Genomic DNA, 22,565 nt, shown 5'->3' on the forward strand with positions numbered 1-22,565 from the left:
TCATCACTATGCTGCAACTGCATGCAATGCACAGAGTTGCATTGTGGTTGCAGTGCAGCCCCATTCACATAGGGATGTACTTAAAGGGCGCCCTGACTGGAAAAAGCTTGAGAAACACCGACATAGAGGAACCCGTCTCTCCATTTTCCTCTTGCAGCCGCTGAATGCCTGTGGAAGGGAGAGGAGGAGAAGCGGCGGCAAATGGAGAAATTGGTTCCTTTACATGCAGCCACCCACTTGCAACCGGGTCCTGTTGTTCCGCCACCAAACTCGGAGTAAAAGGCCCTGTCAGGGGGGCCCTTCATGGTTTCTTGCATCGGGGCCCTGAAGGTTCTAGTTACGCCACTGATTAGAAAATAAAGCAATCAAATATAATAGAATAGAAAAGAATATAATAAAACAGAATAGAATATAGAAAAGAATAAAACAGAATACAGTGCATCCGGAAAGTATTTACAGCACTTAAAGAGGGATTCCATCAAAAAAAAAAAAATATTAAAAGCCAGCAGCTATAAATACTACAGCTGCTGACTTTTAATAAATGGACACTCACCTGTCCCGGGTTCCAGCGATGCCGGCAGCCGAGGCCGATCGATCGCTCGGCCCTCGGCTGCTGCCGCTGCCATTCTAGGTGAGGGAATCAGGAAGTGAAGCGAATCGGCTTCACTCCCCGGTTCCCTACTGCGCATGCGCGAGTCGCGCCGCGCAATAGGAAATCTCCACGCTGTCACTGGGACCCGTGTGTGTCCCAGCAGACAGCGCGGCAGGGCAGGAAATGGCGTAGACTCCCACGGGAGTCTATGCCCGGAAGTGGGTGAAAATACCTGTCTTTGACAGGTATCTCCACCCCCCTCCCCCCTGAAAGGTGTCAATTGTGACACCGGAGGGGGGGAGGGATCCGATCAGCGGAGGTTCCACTTTAGGGTGGAATCCCGCTTAAATTTTTGCCACATTTTGCGTTGTTACAGCCTTATTATAAAATGTATTAAATTAATAATTTTCCTCAAAATTCTACAAACAATACCCCATAATGACAAGGTGAAAGAAGTTTGTTTGAAATCTTTGCAAATTTATTAAAAATAAAAAACGAAAAAAAAAAAAATCCCAGGTACATAAGGATTCACATCACAGCCTTTGTACCCAATATCCAGCTCAGCCAGCAAACAGCCACACGAAGGGGCATCAAGGAAGAGGACCCCCGGGGGAAACATGGGAACAGAAGCACAAACGTACTCCACTCACTTCCAGGACTGGTATCAACCATATCTTCTAATTCTACTACGGTGAGCAGTTCCAGTGGTCTTGATACTTCTGTTTCCATGTTCACCCGGGGTCCTTTTCCTTGGTGCCTCTCCTTGTGGCCGTTTGCCGCCTGGGCTGGATATTGTGTACTTTTCTTCCTTCTATATTCTCCTGAAGAAGCGGGGTAACCGTGAAACATGTTGACAGCCTGATGGCCTGCAGCTAAAGCCCCTCGGGAGATATATCCCATGGAGGTGACTCCTTCATTGGGGGTGTAAGAGCCATCAAAGAGGGAATATTGTGTTTTATGTCCCAAAAGCTTTTTCATTGTAACTGTATGTCAAATAAAATAATCAATTGATCAAAAATATGCATTTACTGTACTAATGACACTGGAAGGGAAGGGGTTAACAGCAGGGGCGATCAAAGGGTTAAGTGTGTCCCTAGGGGATGCTTTCTAACTGTGTGGGGGATGGACTCGCTGTATAAAAAGCATCCACACACAAGATCACTCTGTTCCAGGGGCGGACTGACCATTTGGCCACTCGGGCACTGCCCGAGGGCCCATGGGCCACTCGGGGGCCCCATCAGGGTTGCCAGCCTCAGTAAAACCAGGGACAGTATGTAAAAATCTGTGTTTTTTTTTTTACATCTGTCTCTGAAATGTCCCTTACCGACATCCCTTTGGTCTAAAAATCCTGAGATTATAGCTGCCCCACCTCTCCAGTACCTTCTCAGCCAATAGAAACATGTCTGTGTATACTCTGTGTACATGTATATATACAGTGTAATTGTATACTGTGTGGCCCCATAATCTCTGATTGCCCGGGGGCCCCATGAGTTGTTAGTCCGCCCCGGCTCTGTTCATCCCTGTCAGAATGGTGATCTGCCTTGTATACATACTGTAGCAAGGTCTCAGGCCTCCTTTGATCTAATGAGAACCTCCAGGGACAGCTAACATCCTTCTGCATGCAGTAGGTTGTGAAGCATGGTGGGTATAGGGTAGTTAAGGTTATTGGTCGCCAGACACTTCTTGAATGCAAAAGAAAGTTTGTTTCTCTTAAACTTTTTTGGGGGGAGAGAGAGGGTTAGGGCCAGGACACCCTTAATTGGCAGACTCTGAGACTTCAACAGGAGGACAGCCATGCAGGGAAAGGCATCCAGCAAGACGCCACATCTGCACATGCAGGAATGCTGTCTCCTATGGCAAAGGTCTTTAACAGTTCCTAACACAAAGCTTAACAGTTCCTTCACTTTCACTACAATCTCTCCTTGTAGTTCTTCAGCCCACTGAGCTCCCTGTCTCTCACTAGACCCACTGAATCCCTTCAGCTCCTTCAATCTTCATGGTGGTATCTTTCTCAAGCGTCCCCTCCCCCCCCCCCCGCCTCTCTGCTGGGTCCCTAGCTTGGCACTCCCCATACTCCTCAAGCTTCACCCTCTCTGGCCCGCTCGGTCCCTGGCTTGACACACAAGGCGCTCTGCAAGCATCACCTGCTGGTTGGGTCCCTGGCTTGATCACCACCTAAAGTTTCCTGATTCTTCACCATCCCTGGTTGGTGAGAACACTGCTCCGGCGTTGGGCTGTCTCCCAGGGGCCTGCTTTCTTTGTTCCACTTTAATATTTTTACCTTAGCTGCTAATTATGCTGCTTGGAGTACACTATTTGCTATCAGCGTCTATTATTCTTCAGTTGGATGGTAATCTGTACTTCCTTGATTGGCCCCATTGATGGTTGATTGTGGAATAAGACTTTTTTTGCCCCTGCTATAAGCAAGTATTAATCTTTGTCTGTATTCATCAGAATGTGCCACATGCTGTCCACCCTTTCACAGCGTGGTTGACCTTCTCCATATATTTGGATGTGTCCTGATTGCTATGACATTTGCACTTCAGGCGCAGCCCATTTGAAGATAGTGAGATTTATTTTGCTCTCTCTTGCTACGTCTTTGAACCTTTTTCCCGGGTCCTGAGGAAGCCTTTATGGCGAAACGCGTAGATGCGACGCACAAGGGCACAATGTACAAATTGTAAAATGTTATATTCTTTTTTTGAACACGGTTATGTATATTTGTTTCCATGCCTTAAAAGTCTGACCTGTTGATACATATTTGGTATCTTCTTTGTTTTCCCTTGATATATACGGATGAGGCACTGTGGGTGCTCCCTCCTCTTCCTCCATTTCTAACACCGCTCCGGTACTTGCTTCAGCTACTCACTGTGGTCCCTGGTAATAAGGCGGATGGTCACTTAGTGGTGACAGCTTCCCCTCTACCGCCGACCACGACAGGTTCCCTGGCTGGCTGAACCATCACTTCTGGTTGGACTGCAAGCCGCAATCCCAACCCTGCGCTGCTCACTTGCTTCTGGATAGGCCTTCAGACAGCCCAGCAGCCAGATGCCCCCGGGATAGGCCCAATCTCGGGCTTAGTAGCCCGGGCAATACGACACACGTCCAGCCAGGCAGCCGTCCAGGTGGTACAGAACCCCCCCCCGATCACCTGACTCCACCTAAATATATAGGTTCTCCCAGCAGGCCAAGGGATTCAAGAAAACCCCATAACTTGACCTTACATTGCCCTTCTAGTATCTAGCACCACCAAGTACCCGGCCGCCTAGTGGTAGAAGAGAAAGGTGCAACAAGGCCAAACTTAGGGAGAAATCAATAGCTCTCTAACAATCAACCAGGATAGTTATCCCTGGTAAGTAAATTTGTGAGGAGCAACCCTGCCTAAACTCCAGGGTGCCACATCACCTTTTCTGAAGCCGCTCCGGTCCGGTCCCAGGCTGCGCTGTCAGCGGCGGCTTCTCTGTGCAGAGGAGGGAGCCGACAACGGAAGCCCCATAGTAAGACTATGGGTGACGCCAATTTCCTTTCATTTCTCAGGCATCGTCGGCTGTCTCCTCTGCAGAGCTTTTGCCGATGGAGACCGGATCGGCTTCAGAAAAGTTACGTATAGCATTTTCTTCTTTACAGTGTTCGCGTTAGATCATGGATGCCTGTAGATGTAGCAATTTGAGTGTTAGGGTGGACTTCCCCTTTAAGCTGTTCCTTTATAAAATATAATCAAAGGCACACTTAACCACCTCAGCTTCTGAGGGTTTTACCCCCTTCATGGCCAGGCCATCTTTTGTTATTCAGCAATCAGCACTGGGCTACTTTAACTGGCGGTTGCATCATCCTGCAACACTGTACACAAATGACATTTATATAATTTTCTTCACACAAACAGAGCTTTCTTTCGGTGGTATTTAATCACCACTGGGTTTTTTTTTACTTTTTGTGATATAAACAAACACAAAAATATATATATATGTTGCGGCAGCTCCTGAAGAGCACGCACTATATGTTTTGAAAGTTAATGTTACACCTGAACTGCAGTTTGGTTTGGGTACAATTGTTCCAAATTTGGACCTCAGCATCAGTCTGACTGGACTGTAGGATGTTCGGCCTGGCCATAGGGGGCGCTGTCTCTTCTGGCAGGCATGGAGCCACAGTCTGGTTGGGTGCTTTAACCACTTCAGCCCCGGACCATTTTTCTGGTCAAAGACCAGACCACTTTTTGCGATTCGGCACTGCGTCGCTCTAACTGACAATTGCGCGGTCGTGCGACGTGACTCCCAAACAAAATTGACGTCCTTTTTTTTCCCTGCGGTTTTTATTTTTTGCGCTATAAACAAAAATAGAGCGACAATTTTGAAAAAAAATGCATTATTTTTTACTTTTTATTATAATAAATATCCCCCAAAAATATATATAAGAAAAAAAAAATTTCCCTCAGTTTAGGCCGATACGTATTCTTCTACATATTTTTGGTAAAAAAAAATAAATAAATAATCGCAATAAGCGATTATTGATTGGTTTGCGCAAAAGTTATAGCGTTTACAAAATAGAGGATAGTTTTATGGCATTTTTATTAATATTTTTTTTTACTAGTAATGGCGGCGTTCAGCGCTTTTTATTGTGACTGCGACATTATGGCGGACACATCGGACATTTTTGACACATTTTTGGGACCACTGGCATTTATACAGCAATCACTGCTATATAAATGCAGATTCCTGTGTAAATGACACTGGCAGTGAAGGGGTTAACCAGTGGGTGGCAGTGTAGGGGTTAAGTGTTCCTAGGGGTGTGTTACTAACTGTTGGGGGCTGGGCTTTCATTTAGTGAACACTGATCTCTGCTCCAATCACATGGAGCAGAGATCAGCGTCACTAGTTGCTAGGCAGAACGGGGAGATGATGTTTACAACGGCATCTCTCCGTTCAGCCGCCCCATGAGACGATCGCGGGTATGCCCGCGGCGATCGAGTCTGCGAGACCCGCGACCGGACTGACGGGGGTCCTGACCAGCACGTGAGCACGCCGCTGGTGGCGCGCTCGCGATGGCAGGGCGGCTTTAGAGATTGGACATACCTGTACGTCAATATGCCTGCCCGTGCCATTCTGCTGAAGTACATCAGCGTGTGCTGGTCAGGAACTTTTAAATTTACTTTCTCTCGGAGCCCTCCCAGTTGGAGTGTCACTCTTGCTGTGCTTTCTGGGAGAGGGAACTTAAGATGCAGATGTCACGTGGCTCGGGGTTCCGGTCCAGAATTATGTTCTGACTCTATGGTCCTCCTGACCAGCCCCCAGGAAGGCTATGGCCTGGGGTGCGGATCCACCCGACTTTATGTCTCGGGGCTGGCTAGCCCGAGGCAGGGAAACTAAAGAAAGGATTCCGAGGTGGTCTGGTGCCGTCTCCAGTCGTGGAGAGGCCCAGCAACTTCGTAGCTATTCAGGGGAGGACTCTTCAGAAGAAGGTCACGTACGGGTTGGCTTCTTAGCAAGAGCCTGGTGAGGCTGAAGTACCTAAGTGAATCAAGTCTTGTGGGTATCGCCAAACCGGCTGAAAGATCCAGGAATTACAAGAGTGTTCTACAAGTTCTAGTTTCCTACGTGTTCTACAACAACGTCTGTGGCAGAGACTTGTTCCTGAGTGAAGCACCTTGTTGGCTGCTAGGCCTTGTGAGAGAGGGACTATCCAACTTGAGTGATCATCCAGTTGTGAATGGCTATTCTCTGGATTTAGTCTAAGGCCGCGTACACACGGGCGGATTGTCTGGCCAACTAAGTTTGTCAGACAATCCGACAGACAGTCCGTTCAAAATTTGCATGAACGGACTTGACCACACACGATGAGCAGACAGTCCGCCGAAAGCTTGCGCGATGACGTGTACAGCACGTACGACGGGACTAGAAAAACGACGTCCAATACACTGCAATGCAACCTTCGGCCGTGTAAATCCTTTCTGAGCATGCGCCATACTTAGTCCGTCCAACTTGCCTACACACAAGCGGACTGTCTGCTGAAACCAAGTTTGGACGGACAAAATTTCGGAAATTCCGTAAGACTTTGTTCGTCAGATTGTCCGCTGAAAAAGTCCGCTGAAGCCCACACACGAGCGGATTGTCCACTGAAACACGGTTCAGTGGACTAAGTTGGACAGACAATCCGCCCGTGTGTACGCGGCCAAAGTAAGCAAGTCCTTCATTATTGACTTTGACACTAAAGCCCCATACACACTATCAGTTTTTCTGCTGAGTTTTTCCTTCTGGTTTACCAAAACCATGTAGTAGAAGGACCTTCCTGATTGCATACACATTGAAACTCCTGAGGTTTGACCTCATATTATATGGTTTTGGTAAATCTGAAGGAAAAACTCAGCAGAAAAACTGATAGTGTGTATGGGGCTTTAGAGTGCCTGAACTTTCTTCCTAACCCTCTGATCCTATATTGGGAGACTGTTCGTTGACTACGTTTTTGCAAATAAAAATCCCTTTATGTGGATCCGTCGTCAGTCTCTAAAAGTTATTGGCCATCTACCATGGGAACCCCTAGACGCAAATCGAGGAGAAGAGGGTAACGGTAAGCCCAATCAAACCAGCAGCTCCTTCGGGGATAAGTGCTACAGATAGAAAACAATATTTTCTGCTTTCTGCAATAAAACACATCCAATAAAAACATAGGCCAAAATGTATTCTGCTACATGTCTGGAAAAGCTAAACGTTAAAATGTGAGTAAATTCCCATGAATGATTTTACCTTTAGGTACTGTTAAAGAGGAACTAAACCCAGATGGATTTACTTCTTTGTCTCCCTGCAAAGGTAAAGCATAATGGAGTACTATGCATCGCATAGTACTCCATTATGTGTCACTTACCTGACACAGGAGCCAGCGAAGTCACCGCTGTCCCTTGTAGCACGGAGCGTCTATCTTCTTCCGGGTATCGCTGCTCCGGCCACTCACAGCGCCAGAGCAGCGATGATGTCACTCCCGCGGCCATCGTGTGCCTGCGCTAAAAAAAAAAAAAAAAACCGCTGGAGGTTTTCTACCGCTTGAAAGTTATAGCATTAAGACCCCTTTCACACCACACCACCCTTTGCGGCGGATTTGCGGTACATTTCGGCCGCTAGCGGGGGGTGCTTTTACCCCCCGCTAGCGGGCACGAAAGGGTTAAAACCGCCTGCAATACGCCGCACTAGCGGCGTTTTGCCGGCGGCATTACAGCGCTGCCCCACACAATGGTGCAGCTTCTTTAGGGCAGATTGCAGGCGCTATTTCTAACGCTATAGAGCCTGCAAAACGCCCTGGTGTGAAAGGGGTGTAAACTATGCTATATATATATTTGAGAATTGGTCAATCCTGATGTACCGATCTTTTTTTATCTTGAGGCCCTTAAAATGGCAGGAAAAAAAAATAAATTCCCCCCAAATTACCCCTTTTTTGGAAAGTAGACAGTCTGAGGCATAGCGAGTTTTTTGGATTTGCAATTTTTTCGAAAAAGAAAAAATTGAAAAAAGAAGTGAACTTTTTTTTTTTTTTTTACACACTGTGCACCAGTGCAGTACAGCGTCATCATATGACTGGTGAGCCAGTGATCAGTGATACTGACTGGTGACAGTATTTATATAAAATTATTTATTATTAGGCCTCTTTCACACGGGGCGGATCAGTAAAGATCCGCCCCGTGATGATCCGCTCGCTCAGCGGGGATCGCTCCGTTGTCCCCGCTGAGCCGGCTGCGGACAGGGCGGTCTCCGCACACTGTGCGGGGACCGCCCTGTCAGCTCTCCGCTCTCCTCTATGGGGATCGGACGAGCACGGACCGTGTGTCCGTGTTCATCCGATCCGCTCTGCAGACGGACAGAAAAATAGGATTTTCCTCCGTCTGCAGAATCGGACAGTTGCGGAGGCGGACAATAGCGGGTGTCTGCGGATGCTCATCCGCAGACACCCGCTATCCCATAGGGATGAATGTATGGCCCACATTTCATCCGCAAACGGATGGATGAAATACGGACATACCATCCGCATGTGTGAAAGGGGCCTTATTTCATATATCCACGTACTTGATTTAGTCTGCCCATGCCAGCCACCCGCAGTAAATGTACTGTGGCCGGTCGACGATTGGTTAAATTGGTGTCGTTTAATTCCTTGTCGGGGTGTGTCCAAGTGGTTGACGCAGTAATATTGGGTATTTTGTACCCTGGGGGTGTAATCGTTCTGTGGCTCTTTCAGGGGTTTGCTACATACCTTTAGGATAAAATTACACCCATTCTTAGGATGCAACATTCACAATTCCTACCCCAAAGGCCCTCAACACCCCCCCCTCCCCCCCCCCCCCAATGTATCTGAATTACAGGATGCTCCACTGGCTTCTTTTGAGTTTTGAATTCAGCATTACAGTGCGTGGCTCCGTCATTGCAATGTATGCAATAAGGAGATGGATGTTGAGCCCCGTCTAGGGATGGTGGTCCCAGTTTGATATAGATGGCCACATTCACGTATCTTGCAAACCAGTTAACCTCTGTCCACCTTAAACAGGTAAAGGTTCAACACCATCTGTTTTCCACATATATCAATTTAGCATCTATACCTCGGATTTGACAATTCCCATCTTCTCGTTCTGGTGAGTAAGCACTGGGATTGGGATCACATTTGGCATGGAAGGTCCCAAGAAGGTCTCAATGTGGCACGGTGACCAAAATCAGGACATGGACGGATTACACATGCTGATTATAGGGCACAAACACCATTGGCAGTATTTTGGATTGTCCACAGAACTTTAACACCTGAATTTAGAATTGTTACTTTGGCTGGTTTTGGTTTTCCACTTTTATATCTCGATATGTTGGTATTGGGCTGGTTGAATGTTTTCACCAAACAAGTGCATTCAGTGAATAGTCACTTGTTTAAAGTCGCGCCACTCTTTCACATATACACAGATTTTCAACGTTTTATCACGTAAACCATGCTTTGTACCAAATTAGATGGCAGCAGACCAAAAGCAAGGTTAACTGATACCATTTTTGTTGTCTCTCTGCATTTTACAGCTGCTGCAAAATGGCAGTTGATTTTATACATACACACAGGCATACGCAAATTGCACCCCCCAAATAATAACACATATTTATCCTCTGAGATATTCTTCACAATGGATGTTGCAGAGTTCCGACAGAATTCAGGAACTGAAGGAGCGGACACCAAAGGCCTCCAAATAATTGTGTCTCTGTAAATATTTAAAGTAGAACTATAGGCAACTTTCTTTTTTTCATTTTGGATAGAGTAAAAGGAGGGCTATAACCCTTGTAAGGTTTATTCCTTCCCTCTTCCTCCCACTGGGGAAAAATTACCTTCACTTCCTGTCCCATAGCCAAAACAGGAAGTGAAAGGAAAACCCAGCAAATTGGGGGAATCTCTTGGGGACCCCCAGAGAACTAGTGTCCCCATTGAAAGATTTCCTCTTTATTCCTTCTCTGGGGCCAACATTTCTCATTTGCTTTTCACTTTAAAGAGGGTGAATACAGACGGGATCACAGACAGCAATAAAAACCTATTAGGTGTTCCAATCCATCTCCCCTCTAACCATAAAATTAAATTTGAGTTGGTGCAATACAATCCACATCTCCGGGGCAATCCACATTGTGTATATTGTAACATCAGACCATGAAAGGAAAAAAAAAAAAAAAATATCACACTTTAAACTTTATTACAACCTTTATTGGTTAAATTTAAGACACCGTTATACGAGCCCTTTTCACATATTTATAAATCTCCCTCATCCAACTGGCCTTTATTACTTAAAAAATTACCCTTAAGATTTAAGAAAACTAACAGCAGGGGCTGACTGGAAAGCCCACCTGCCCCCCAGGGGGGTTGGGCCACTATGCCATGGGGTCACCTTACAATAAGGCAATAAAAGAGGGCATCTATGTATTTGTCAGGGCCTGCTGGGCTGGAAAAGCTTAAAAATGCCCTTTAAAAAGATGGCATCCGCCAGTGATGGCGAGGAGTGGAGATTGGAGTTTGTTGTAGTTTGCATAGCAGCGTCATCCAGTGAAATTTACAATTTGAGCAGCGTGGTATGGAGAGCAGCTGTCCACTCAGTGGAAGCTTCTTCTGGGAATGGCACTTCATTGGGTATTTGGGCGGAGACCCACACACCACCTGAAACTAAGACTTGAAGAAGGGGCCATCCGTTCTTAAAATGAGGGTGAAATGAAGGTCTGCATAACCATGAGATGTTACATGGTGAATGTGCGGCCATCAATCCTTGAGATTAATATTGTAGGCACATAATAACCACATCGGGTAGGTCCTCCATGGCTAATTATTTCCTATTGAAGCACCATCTACAAGCCCAACCTCCGGATAATACTATTTAATGATCAAGCTCTAAAATATACAAATATACCGGCTTATTAAAAGTTCAACAACCTAAGCGCTCCACCCCCCCCAGAGAGACCTCAACATTTCCGGGGGCCAAAGACAAGCAGCTCTCACCGCCCCGCCTTCTGGAAAGATTTGAGAAAGTTTTACTCTTTGGGCAGAATTTGGCACACAAAAAAACATACTTGGCCGACTTAGAAAGGTGCAGAATCTAATAAGAGCAGCTACAGTTTATTTGGATGCGTCTCTTAAGTCATCGCCATCCAAGGTCGTTCCAGCATTGTGACTTCACAGTCTAGGAATATTCCTGGACGAACTTCTGGTGGAAGTCCTTCAGTCGCTCCAGGAGAATCTTCAGCTTTTCAGTAGGTGGCAGGATGGTCATCCTGTGGACAGATAGAGAGAGAGAGAGCGCGAGAGTCAGGAGGTTAACTTTCCAGGATGAGCACAGGGCCCAACATCATTCATAGGGGTCAGATTGAGAGAGTCAAGAGGTTAACTTCTCAGGATGAGCACAGGGCCCAACATCATTCTTGGTGGTCAGATATTTCACTGGATACCAGAATGTCTGCACAACTGCATACATAAATGGCCTTATGCAGATGCAGTGGTCCTCCCCAAGGCACCACTAGGGTTTATTAGTTTGCATCAAACAAGGAACAGCACAAGAGACTTCAAAGTACCGTCTTCCTATTCAGCTTCCTTATTGTATTCCTCAACTAAGTTGCAGCTTCAGAAAGGGCCTGCCATCAATAGACTACTATACAGTAAAATGTAGCACCCCCCCAGAGCTACGGTTTGCTAAATTTTGTTTTTGGCCAACCTGTAAATCAGGGGGACATGTTTTGATTAGTCAGGTCTGCTCTGAACTCAGTTGCTTCCCCTGTCTCCCAGGGGATCCTGGGACATAGTTGGCGGGAGAAGGGATGACCCTCAACCTGCATATTTATATCTATCCAGCCAATCCCTGGTCACTATGCTAGGTGACCAGCAGGGGGCTGAGGGAGGTAAAAATGGGCCAGAGTCCAGGGCAGGGCCGTCTTTAAGGCAGGACAAAAGGGGCAGCTGCCCTGGGCCCTGTCATTGTTGTGGGGCCCAAAGCAGCTGCCCCATACTTGCCAACTATCCTGGTTAAAATTCCCTCGGCCCTCAAGGTTTTAGTCCCATGCTGAGTCACAATATCTCTCAGTGTGAAGGGCTGCTACTAATGCTGCCCAGCTCTGCCCTATTGTTGCGTACAGATGACTCACCTGCAGACCCTGTATTTACATGTAAATTACCGGTATTCATATGTAAATAGCGGCAGCCAGCAGCATTGATATGTACATCATGCCCCCCTGAGGTCATATCCATAGTAATCTCTAGCAACCAATCAACAAGCAGAAGTCATGTGCTGTAACCTCTAGCAACTAATCAGTAAGCTGTAATGTGTGTTGTAACCTCTAGCAATCAGTCAGTGAGCAGTAATGATAAACTAACCTCTGGCAACCAATCGCTGCATGATCTGATTCAGTAAACTGATTTTGAGTCTAGCTGCTATTTATTGTATGTCTCAGAGCAGGTTTGAGAGCGCAACTGCATGCGGGGGGGCCCCAAGAAAAGTTTTGCCCAGGGTCCTATCAATATTAAAGACGGCCCTGGTCCAGGGCAGAGGCCTCCTGTTCCTGGGGGAGTAATACCGCGTACACACAAACTGACTTTTCAACGGACTAGGTCCAACGGTCTTCCCGACGGACTTTCGGCAGAGTTCCGATGGACTTTCCTAATGAACGGACTTGGCCACATACAATCACACCAAAGTCCGATTGATTTGAACGTGATGACGTACGACCGGACAAGAATAAGGAAGTTCATAGCCAGTAGCCAATAGTTGCCCTAGCGTCGTTTTTTTGTTCCTCGGACTAGCATACAGACAAACGGATTTCTCGATAGAAACTGGGTACGGTGGAGTTTCGGACGAAAAATTTGAAACCTGTTCCATTTTTAAAATCCGTCAACATTTTGGACAGCAAAGGTCCGATGGAGTCCACACACGATCAAATTGTCTGACGGATTTGTTCTGTCGGACCTTTGCTGTCGAAAAGTCCAATCGTGTGTACGCGGCATAAGACCCAGCCTCAGCCTAGGAGATTCACCTTGAATTGCAGCATTTCTATGGTGTCCCAGCTACAGATTGGCTGGGAGACCTCCATCCCAATCCCTCCTGGGGTCGTCTCATAAAGTCCACTACAGACCCAAGACACAGGCTGCTGGAGTACTGAAGTTTGCTTATCCTGCACATGGCTGCTTGGAAAATCAGGAAACAGTGAGTACCAGCCATTTTGGATCTACAGATTTTCACTAACTCTCCTGGTCCTGGAAGATCTTTAGCCACTATTCTTTGCATTCGGGATTGCATCCAAGTTCATCAAATCCCCCCCCCCCCCAAAAAACAAAAACAAAGAAAGAGATGCATTGGCCCGTTTACGGATTCAGTATGAAAATGTAATCTGCCTGGATACTCTGTGCCTACTAGGGAATGGAATCTGGGATCATAGTATCATAGTTAGTAAGGTTGAATAAAGACACCAGTCCATCCAGTTCAACCTGAGTGAGTGTCTACAATTGTCCTTATCCCTGTACATTGCACACTCACATCGGTCCCTACCCTCAAGGAGCCCACAATCCAAGGTCCCCATTCATATACTAGGGCCAATTTTGGACAGAAGCCAATTAACCTACCTGCATGTCTTTGGATTGTGGGAGGAAACCGGAGTACCCAGAGGAAACCCACGCAGGTGTGCGCTACATAAATGCAGAGCTTTCTTTGCCACAATGCTTACATAACGCATGTCGGATGTGTTAAGAATACAATCAAGAAGATAACTGACAGTGCTACCCAAGTCCCTGTTTTTCCTTGATGTGGCGGTCAGGTAAGTCACCGGTCAGAGCCCGATTGGTTCCCCCCGGTTGGGTACAACTAACTGGTTCTTACCTAAAGTGGTGTGTCCCTTCCCGCTGACCAAAGCCGCTCCCTGGAACGACACAGATCCCAGTTTCCTCCAGCAGCTTCATACAGAAAAACATATCCGGGGCCTGGCCTTCCGCCTGGAGGAGATCAGAGAGAGATACAGGTCACCACATAGGAGGAAAAAAAAAAAAAAAAACACGATGGGCTCCATACTTGGTAAGGCTAAAGGAGATGGAGGTCCATCAGGCACAACTTCAACTAAGTCCAGAGTAAAGAAAGAAAAACCTCTGAAAAACAGTTATTGATTTCATTATTACTAGAAGGCAGGGGTGGACTGACAACTCATGGGGCCCCCGGGTAATAGGAGATTATGGGGCCCCCGGGCAATAGGAGATTATGGGGCCCCAGGGCAATAGGAGATTATGGGGGCCCCAGGCAATCAGAGATTATGGGACCCCCGGGCAATCAGAGATTATGGGGCCACACAGTATACACACACAGTATACAATCACACAGTATACACATACATGTACACACAGTATACACAGACATGTTTCTATTGGCTGAGAAGGTACTGGAGAGGTGGGGCAGCTATAATCTCAGGATTTTTAGACCAAAAGGATGTCGGTAAGGGACATTTCAGAGACAGATGTAAAAAAAAAAAAAAAAAATATTTTTACATACTGTCCCTTGTTTTACTGAGGCTGGCAACCCTGATGGGGCCCCCTAGTGGCATGGGGCCCTCGGGCAGTGCCCGAGTGACCCAATGGTCAGTCCGCCCCTGCTAGAAGGACATTCCACACCATACTTGCAATTAGAAACATTTTATCAACTAACCATTTACGATAGAGATCCCATACTTATACCATTTATCTCCAGTATTTGTACAGTGCCAAAAATATTGCTTAGAGTTTTACATAGAGCCATTCACACACCGCAGTTCACTTACCCATACCACATATTAAAGTAAACCTGTAGTCAGTAAACCCTTTAAAATTGGTACTTATGCACAATTGCAAGGACCTATTACCATTGCAGGCAGGTAACTTCCGCTTCTTTCTTAGGGCTCCTTGAAATTCTTAAAGCCCGAGATGCGCTAGTATTCAAAGTTTGACAAAAGCTTGGAAGACGGAGATCTGACTTGATCTATCCTACATCCTGAGTTATATTGGATAGAAATGACAGTGCGGGGCCAATGGTGGAGTGCAAGTAGAAGGTCCAAACTCAATCTTTGCTGAAGGTTTACTTTGCCTGGGCTTTGGCGCTCCTCGGGAACTGCTGATAAGATGCTGAAGCTACTTACCCCAGCTGTCTGGCATTCCACCAATTAGCATGGTTACTAAGGTTTCAAAGACTACAGGAGCAATATCCTCACTAGTACACCAAAGAACTGGACGTCAGATCATCCTTACCCCTTGGGGTAAAATATATTATTCAACCGGCACACACAATGGGTATAGAAAATAATCACCCCCTTTAAAATAATCACATTGTGGTACTTTGCAGCCTGAAAATGAAGACAGACAGTTTTTGTTTTACCCAGCTGCATTTACTAGTGTAGCTTATAACATCCAAGCGAAAGATAGAACACCAACATGTCGGGAAAAAAAAATTCAAAAACAGAATCAGTGAGTTGGATTCCGTGTCAGCATTTTGCTGGGCCGCTTTTGCTCTAATTCCAGCCTTTAGTCTGTTGGGATTTGTCTCTACTAACTTTGCACATCTAGACTTTGCAATATTTGCCCGCTCTTCTTTGCAGAGCTGCTCAAGTTCAGTTATATTTGATGGTGACCATTTGTGGACTGCAATCTTCAAGTCATTCCACTGATTTTCAATGGGGTTTAAGTCTGGGCTCTGACTACGCCATGCAGGGACATCACCTTTTTCTCCTTCAACCACTGCGTGGTCATTTTTGCTGTGTGCTTTGGGTCATTGTCATTTCGGAGGGTAAACCTTCTTGCCATTGACAACTTTCTGGCAGAGGGCAACAGATTTTCCTGAAGAATTTGACTGTATTTTGCCCCATCCATTCTTCCTATGCCCTCTGCATAACAGCCTTTTATATACAAAAACCTCACCATTAAAAAGGTGCCTACAGACTTAAAAGGGTGAACAATCATATGTTGTATAAATCAGCTTTTTTCAACCCGGGTGCCTTCAGATTTTATAGGGGTGCCTTGGAAAAATGACTAAAAATTGCCCAAAAATGATATACAAGCCAGTGGGTGGATCAAGCCTGCCTTTTAGTTACACAAAGACACAGGTTTTCATTGTACATCATTACAACCATCTAGCCACCATTGTCCTAACAACCACTGACATCATTGGTTAATAAGGAGGGCGTTGGGCGCCTGCACGGCATCGTTGTTTGCCCCTTAGCTGTGTCTGACAGGATCTCTTCTTGCTGAGCCACCTAAGATGCTGGACAGTTCCCTGGACAATTTCTTGGATGACCTGCCTTGTGCCTTGACTTCTCCTGAACCCTTTGCTCCTCCCATGAACATCCTTTTTTAAGCCATGCCTTTTCACTTCCTGTTTGCCAGATTATTGTGCTCTCTCCAGCCAATATCTTGCTCTTGTTACTCCTGCTGCAGTCCCTTATCTTTGCTACCACTCATTACTGACCTTCTCCTTGTTCCTCATCTATTCTTCTGCTTGATCCCAACCTGTAGCCACTTGTTACCGACCTTTGGCTTGTTTACCGACTACACTTGTGCTTGATTTCTACCGTTTATATCTGCTACTGGAACCTGGCTTGCTTACCTCCTGGCAAAGCGATGCTGAGGACCATGACCTGGTACTAACACAGCAAAACCCTTCACCACCAGGAGTTCTGCCAGGGTTACCTGTATCTGTACTTATCCAGCTGGTCGGTGAGAGCCTCTCAACTGGTATTGCTGCCGGTCTCTGAGCATAGACCGTGACGATTCGTTTTTTTACATTTTAGTATGGGGTGCTTTGGGATTATGCATCATTTTAAAGGCTGCCTTGAGTGAAAAATTTTGAGAAACACCACTTTATATAGCTAGATTGGGCGGACCTTCTTCTGTGTCTGTATGTACCGCAGAAGATGTAAGCCCAAGTGAAATCTCATATCATCTTTAATATGTTATATATTTCAATACTTTGAAATCTGCAGTTTTCATTGAAACAATCCCAGGTCAATGTCCAAACAGCTAAAGGGTGACAACATTCTGTTCCTATCTCCCGATTGTGCTCCTATGTGGTCACCCTGACACACGGGCTTCCCATGAAAAGACAAGTGACCGTTTCAAAATACATTGCACACGGTCCCACTGTTGTCACTGTTGGGAAACCTGTCCGAGAAAAGCCATGTTTGGCAAGCTGTAAATTGCCAAATAACCAGGAGTAGAGCATCTGGCTTGACAGATTCCATGGTGATTGGATTAAGGTGTCAATGCTACCAGGGCCGTTTTTAAGGCAGGGCAAAAGGGGGCAGCTGCCCTGGGCCCTGTCATTGTTGTGGGGCCCAAAGCAGCTGCCTCATATTTGCCAACTATCCTGGTTTAAATTCCCTGGCCCCTTGAGGTTTTAGCCCTGTGCTGTGTCCCAATATCTCAGTGTGAAGTGCTGCTACTAATGCTACCCAGCTCTGCCCTATTGTTGTGTACAGATGACTCACCTGCAGACCCTGTGTTTACATGTCAATTACAGCATTCATATGTAAATAGCGGCAACATTCATATGTAAATAATGGCAGCCGGCGGCATTGATATGTATGTCATGCCCCCTGAGGTCATATCCACAGTAATCTCTAGCAACCAATCAACAAGCAGAAATCATGTGCTGTAACCACTAGCAACTAATCAGTGAGCCAGAATGTGTGCTGTAACCTATAGCAACCAGTCAGTGAGTGGTAATGATACACTGTAACCTCTGGCAACCAATCGCAATAGCTGCCTAATCTGATTCAGTAAATGATTTTGAGTCTAGCTGCTATTTATTGTATGTGTCAGAGCAGGTGGAGAGCGAAACTGCATAGGGGGGCACCAGAAAAGTTTTGCCCAGGGTCCAATCAATATTAAAGACGGCCCTGAATGCTACCTGAGTGGATGAGGTACAAAACGTCTTCCCATCCTTGGTGTCAGGTGTAAATTCCTCAAGTTAAATTGCTGAAGGAGTGAATTGCTGGCAAGTCACCAGGGTAGAAAATGTAAATGTTGGAGTATTTTCCTGACATGAGAACTGAAGAAGGGGGTTTGGAGACGCTACAAAACATCTCCAACATTACAAAACAGGTCTAGTCGAATGTGATGAACTAATACTAGATCAACCATGACCTAGATGAATGGTCTCCAAACTTTTGCCCTGGGGCCGGATGCCCTTGAGGCATTATTCCTGCCAATGACACCAACAATAGGGCATAATTCCTGCACTGATACCAACAATGGGGCATTATTTCTTCCACTGACACCCAAAAATGGGGCACTATTCCTCCCAATAACAAAATTGGGGCACTATTGCTCCCTCTAATAAAAAAGTTTGGGCATTGTTTACTCCCATTGGGCAAAGTGCGGGCCCCCTAAAATCTGAAGGACAGTAAACTGGCCCTTTCTTTACAAAGTTTGGAGACCCTGTCCTAGATCAACAAGAACCTTCAGACCTATGCTCTTATAACATTTTGGGCCCAATGGACAACTACAGAGGTAGCGTTCAGTACCTGGCCAATACTGCAAGAGCCAATAGCGTTTAACCAGGGCTCAAGTCCTGCGGGAACGCACGGGAACGGAGTTCCTGTACTTTTTCCACAACAGGAACTCAGTTCCCGTTAGCAGCCGTGTCCTGCAAGACTTTGAAGTATGTGAGCTGTGTGGTAGGTGCTACACCAGAAGCCGTTGGCACATCTCGCAATAGTAAGTGCCGCACACCTGACCATTCAGGCATTGCCAGTAGGGGGCCCCATGACAGCTTCCGCTTCGATCTACCTGTCAATCACAGCTAGCTGACGGGTAGATCAGGTCCCTGCTGCTAAGAGATTGTATTTAGTCAGACCTCGCGATGCGCTCCTCCCCTCCTGATTTTCTGTCTCCTTATCTCCCCCCCCCCCAGTCTCCTGCATACTTGCTCTGTGTGTCCCGCTGAATCCCCCCCCTCCTCTATCTTCAGTGCCATATGATGAGAGAACCCAGAGGAGGAGCACAGCTATTCTGCTCACAGGACATGCAGAGAGAGAGGTGAGCTGAGGGAGGACCATCAGTTTGGGGTGGTAAGCTGAGCACAATACCTGGCAAAGTTTAATGCCAGGAGGGAAGTTTATGTGGAAATATGAGAAGGGTTGGAATAGCAGCGAGTGTGTGTTGGAGCCCTGCAGAGTTTGCAGCCCCCCCCCCAAGCTAACATACATCTCCTAAGCAGGAACACATCACTATCCCCCCAAGCATTCTGTCCAGATAATGTGCAGTTAATTTATGACCTTTCCGTTTAACCCTGTGTTATCCAAACTCTGTTCAATGAAAAGTGTAAACTCATCACATAAACACTCTATATACAAAATAAAATTCCCCAATAAAGATCAGAACACGATGTTCACATTTGCATGGAAACACAATTGAATGAATGCTGATTATTCAGAGAATTACCGTATTTATGTTTATTGAGGATTTTTTTTATTTATTTATTTATTTTTTTATGTACTAACAGTTAAGCTTCATACACACAATACGAAAATTGGATGAAAAATACCACTTTTGAAGCGTTCGTGCATATGAGCGAATCATTTTTTATTTTATTTTTTTGGTAGGCGAGTGAATCTTGGGGTGGGAGTTCCCACACTTTTTTCCCCCAGGACTTGACCCCTGCGTTTAACTATTCCCCTTACAACTCTTGAACCCTATACCTCCTTCGAGGTGAGAAATTACCGTATCGAAGAACCAATGCTTCGCCACATTGGAATAGCATTGTGAACTATTCGTTTTTAGTTTGTTTTCCCCAAGGTGCCCCTACATCAGTGATGGCGAACCTTGGCACCCCAGATGTTTTGGAACTACATTTCCCATGATGCTCCACTACATTGCAGAGTGCATGAGCATCATGGGAAATGTGTTCCAAAACATCTGGGGTGCCAAGGTTCGCCATCACTGCCCTACATGGACAGATCCCTCAGTGTTGGACTCACCTGTGGCCAGTTTGATGGCCCGCTCTGGCATCTCTATCCTAGGAAAGGAGTACATAGCGCCCTGGACGGGGTTACATTGTATGCCAGGCGCCTGGTTCAGGACTTCTTCTGTCAATCGAGCTTTTTCTGCCAGGTTACCAAGGACGGCTTGTTTTTCCTAGAGGAATGGAGAGCATATTATTGGTTTCTTACAAGAACAAACAAAGCTCTACCTACAATCCATGGGTGTAATCCCAGTAATCCCACATCACACAGGCATTCTGGGGCTGATGTACGGAAACTGGAGAGTGCAAAATCTGGTGCAGCTCAGCATAGAAACCAATTAGCCACGTTATGCAACATCCTTCGCCCTGTGGCCTCTAAGGGGCACACGCGTACCCCCTCTCCCCCCCCCCCCACCCAAGCCTATGCGCCTGCCGGTCCCAATTACTGCCGGGCTCCCGCGATTGGCGCTGACACACCGAGAACCAGGATCTGTGTGTGTGTGTGTAAACACACAGTTTCCGGTTCTCTGAGGGGACAACAAACAGATCGTCTGTTCATACAGAGTATGAACAGCGACCCGTCCTCTCCCCTGCACAGTCCCCTCCCCCCTTCAGTTAGAACACAAGCTAGGGGACACATTATACCCCCTTGATCGCCCCCTAGAAAAAAAAAAAAAACTAAAGACCTACCTCTTCTAAAGTACATGAAGCACAGGACTGATCAAGCGCCTTGAGGCGATTCAGTTGGCATTTGTAGCGCTATACAAAATCAATCATTCATTCATAGTGTTAACCCCTTCACTGACAGTGACATTTTTACAGTAATCAATGCATTTTATAGCACTGATCGCTGTATTAATGCCAATGGTCCCAAAAATGTGTCAAAATTGTCTGTGTGTCCACCATAATGTCCTGATAAAAATCGTAGATCACCGCCATTACTAGTAAAAAAATAAAATTCATAATAAAAAATAAGCCATACAACTATCCCCTATTTTGTAGACGCTATAGCTCTTGCGCAAACCTATCAATATACGCTTATTGCGTTTCTTTTTACCAAAAATATGTAGAGGAATACATATCGGCCGAAACTGAAGAAAAAATGTTTTTTTATATATATATATATATATTATATATATATATATATATATATATATATATTTTTGGGGGATATTTATTATAGCAAAAAGTTAAAAAATAATGCGTTTTTTTCAAAATGTACGCTTTTTTTTTGTTTATAGCACAAAAATAAAAACCGCAGGGGTGATCGAATACCACCAAAAGAAAGCTCTATTTGTGGGGAAAAAGGACGTCAATTTTGTTTGGATGAAACGTCAGGTGACCGCGCAGTTGTCAGTTAAAGCAACGCAGTGCCGAATGGCAAAAAAGTGCTCTGGTCAGGAAGGGGGGGGGGGTAAAATCTTCCAGGGCTGAAGTGGTTAATTAACAAGCTGAAGCTAAAAGCTGATTGCTACCATGTGCAGTTGCACCAGATTTTGCCCTCTCCAGTTTTAGTAAATCAGCCCCTAAAAGTTGTTGCTGGAATACGTTCAAAATAAAAAAAAAATAAAAGTGAGAAAGTGGTTTCCCCGTTAATGTGAGATTCCATCCAGTGCTCTCCTTCCTTCCCACGCTACAATTAAGCTGGAACGTACACGAGTAGATCTTTGAACGAACGTTCGTACTAACATTTGTGCAAAGATTTCTCAGTACATTCGATGATTTGACGAATGTCACTCAAAAGTACTTCAGAATTTGATTTTGCTTTTTAAAATTCTATTTTGGAGCCAATAGACTTTACTGAACAAAAAAAAAAAAAGAAGCACATTCACAGCTGGAAATTAATTAGAGAAACCTTTTTTTTACAGCCCACTGCTTTGAATTTTCTTGTTAGTGCGGTCAAAAAAGAATGTGAATTTAACCCCACTAACCATTGGAAAAATCAAAAACAAAACGTTCCTAAAACAAAAAAAAATCGGAATTAATTTTGTGCTACTTCTAGGTTAACTGGCTCACACCTAAATATGTCCCTTGCATGCATGTGAATGTATTACACATTAGAGTGTAAGCTCTCTGGTACAGAGACTGATGTCTGACTGGCTCAGTGTTCTCTGTACAGCGCTGTGGTATATGTCAGAGCTATATAAATGAATAATAATAATAATAATATAATAATAAGTGTGTGACTGTAGGGGGACATTAGAGTGTAAGCTCCTCTTCTATAGAGACTGATGTGACTGCCTCAGTGTTCTCTGTACAGCACTGAGGTATGTCAGAGCTACTGTATATAAATGTATAATAGTGTGAGACTGGGGGGGGGAATCAAAGTGTAAGCTGACTGGCTCAGTGTTTTCTGTACAGAACTGCGGTATATTGCAAAGCTATATAAATGTATAATATTATTACTCTTATTATACATTTATATAGCTCTGCGATATACCACAGTGCTGTACAGAGAACACTGAGCCAGTCACTACAGTCTCTGTACCAGAGGAGCTTACACATCTATTGCCCCCACTTCCACAGTCACACACTATT

The 22,565-nt window shown here is 45.5% G+C and overlaps 1 protein-coding gene across 1 annotated transcript in view; it reads right to left on the bottom strand.

The window, feature by feature from the left end:
* Positions 1-10,266: 10,266 nt before the first annotated feature.
* LOC143998119 (alanine aminotransferase 2-like) overlaps positions 10,267-22,565 on the bottom strand; it is a gene marked incomplete in the record, with an annotated part of 103,963 nt that continues 91,664 nt past the window's right edge. Inside the window, 3 exon segments of the mRNA XM_077493863.1 lie at positions 10,267-11,343; positions 13,932-14,048; positions 20,049-20,197. Coding sequence (XP_077349989.1) covers positions 11,253-11,343; positions 13,932-14,048; positions 20,049-20,197 — 357 coding nt within the window.

This window comes from Lithobates pipiens, unplaced genomic scaffold (genome assembly GCF_037356315.1).
Source record: "Lithobates pipiens isolate NorthernLeopardFrog02 unplaced genomic scaffold, aLitPip1_a1.2 Scaffold_19, whole genome shotgun sequence".
Classification (NCBI taxonomy): Eukaryota; Metazoa; Chordata; class Amphibia; order Anura; family Ranidae; genus Lithobates; species Lithobates pipiens.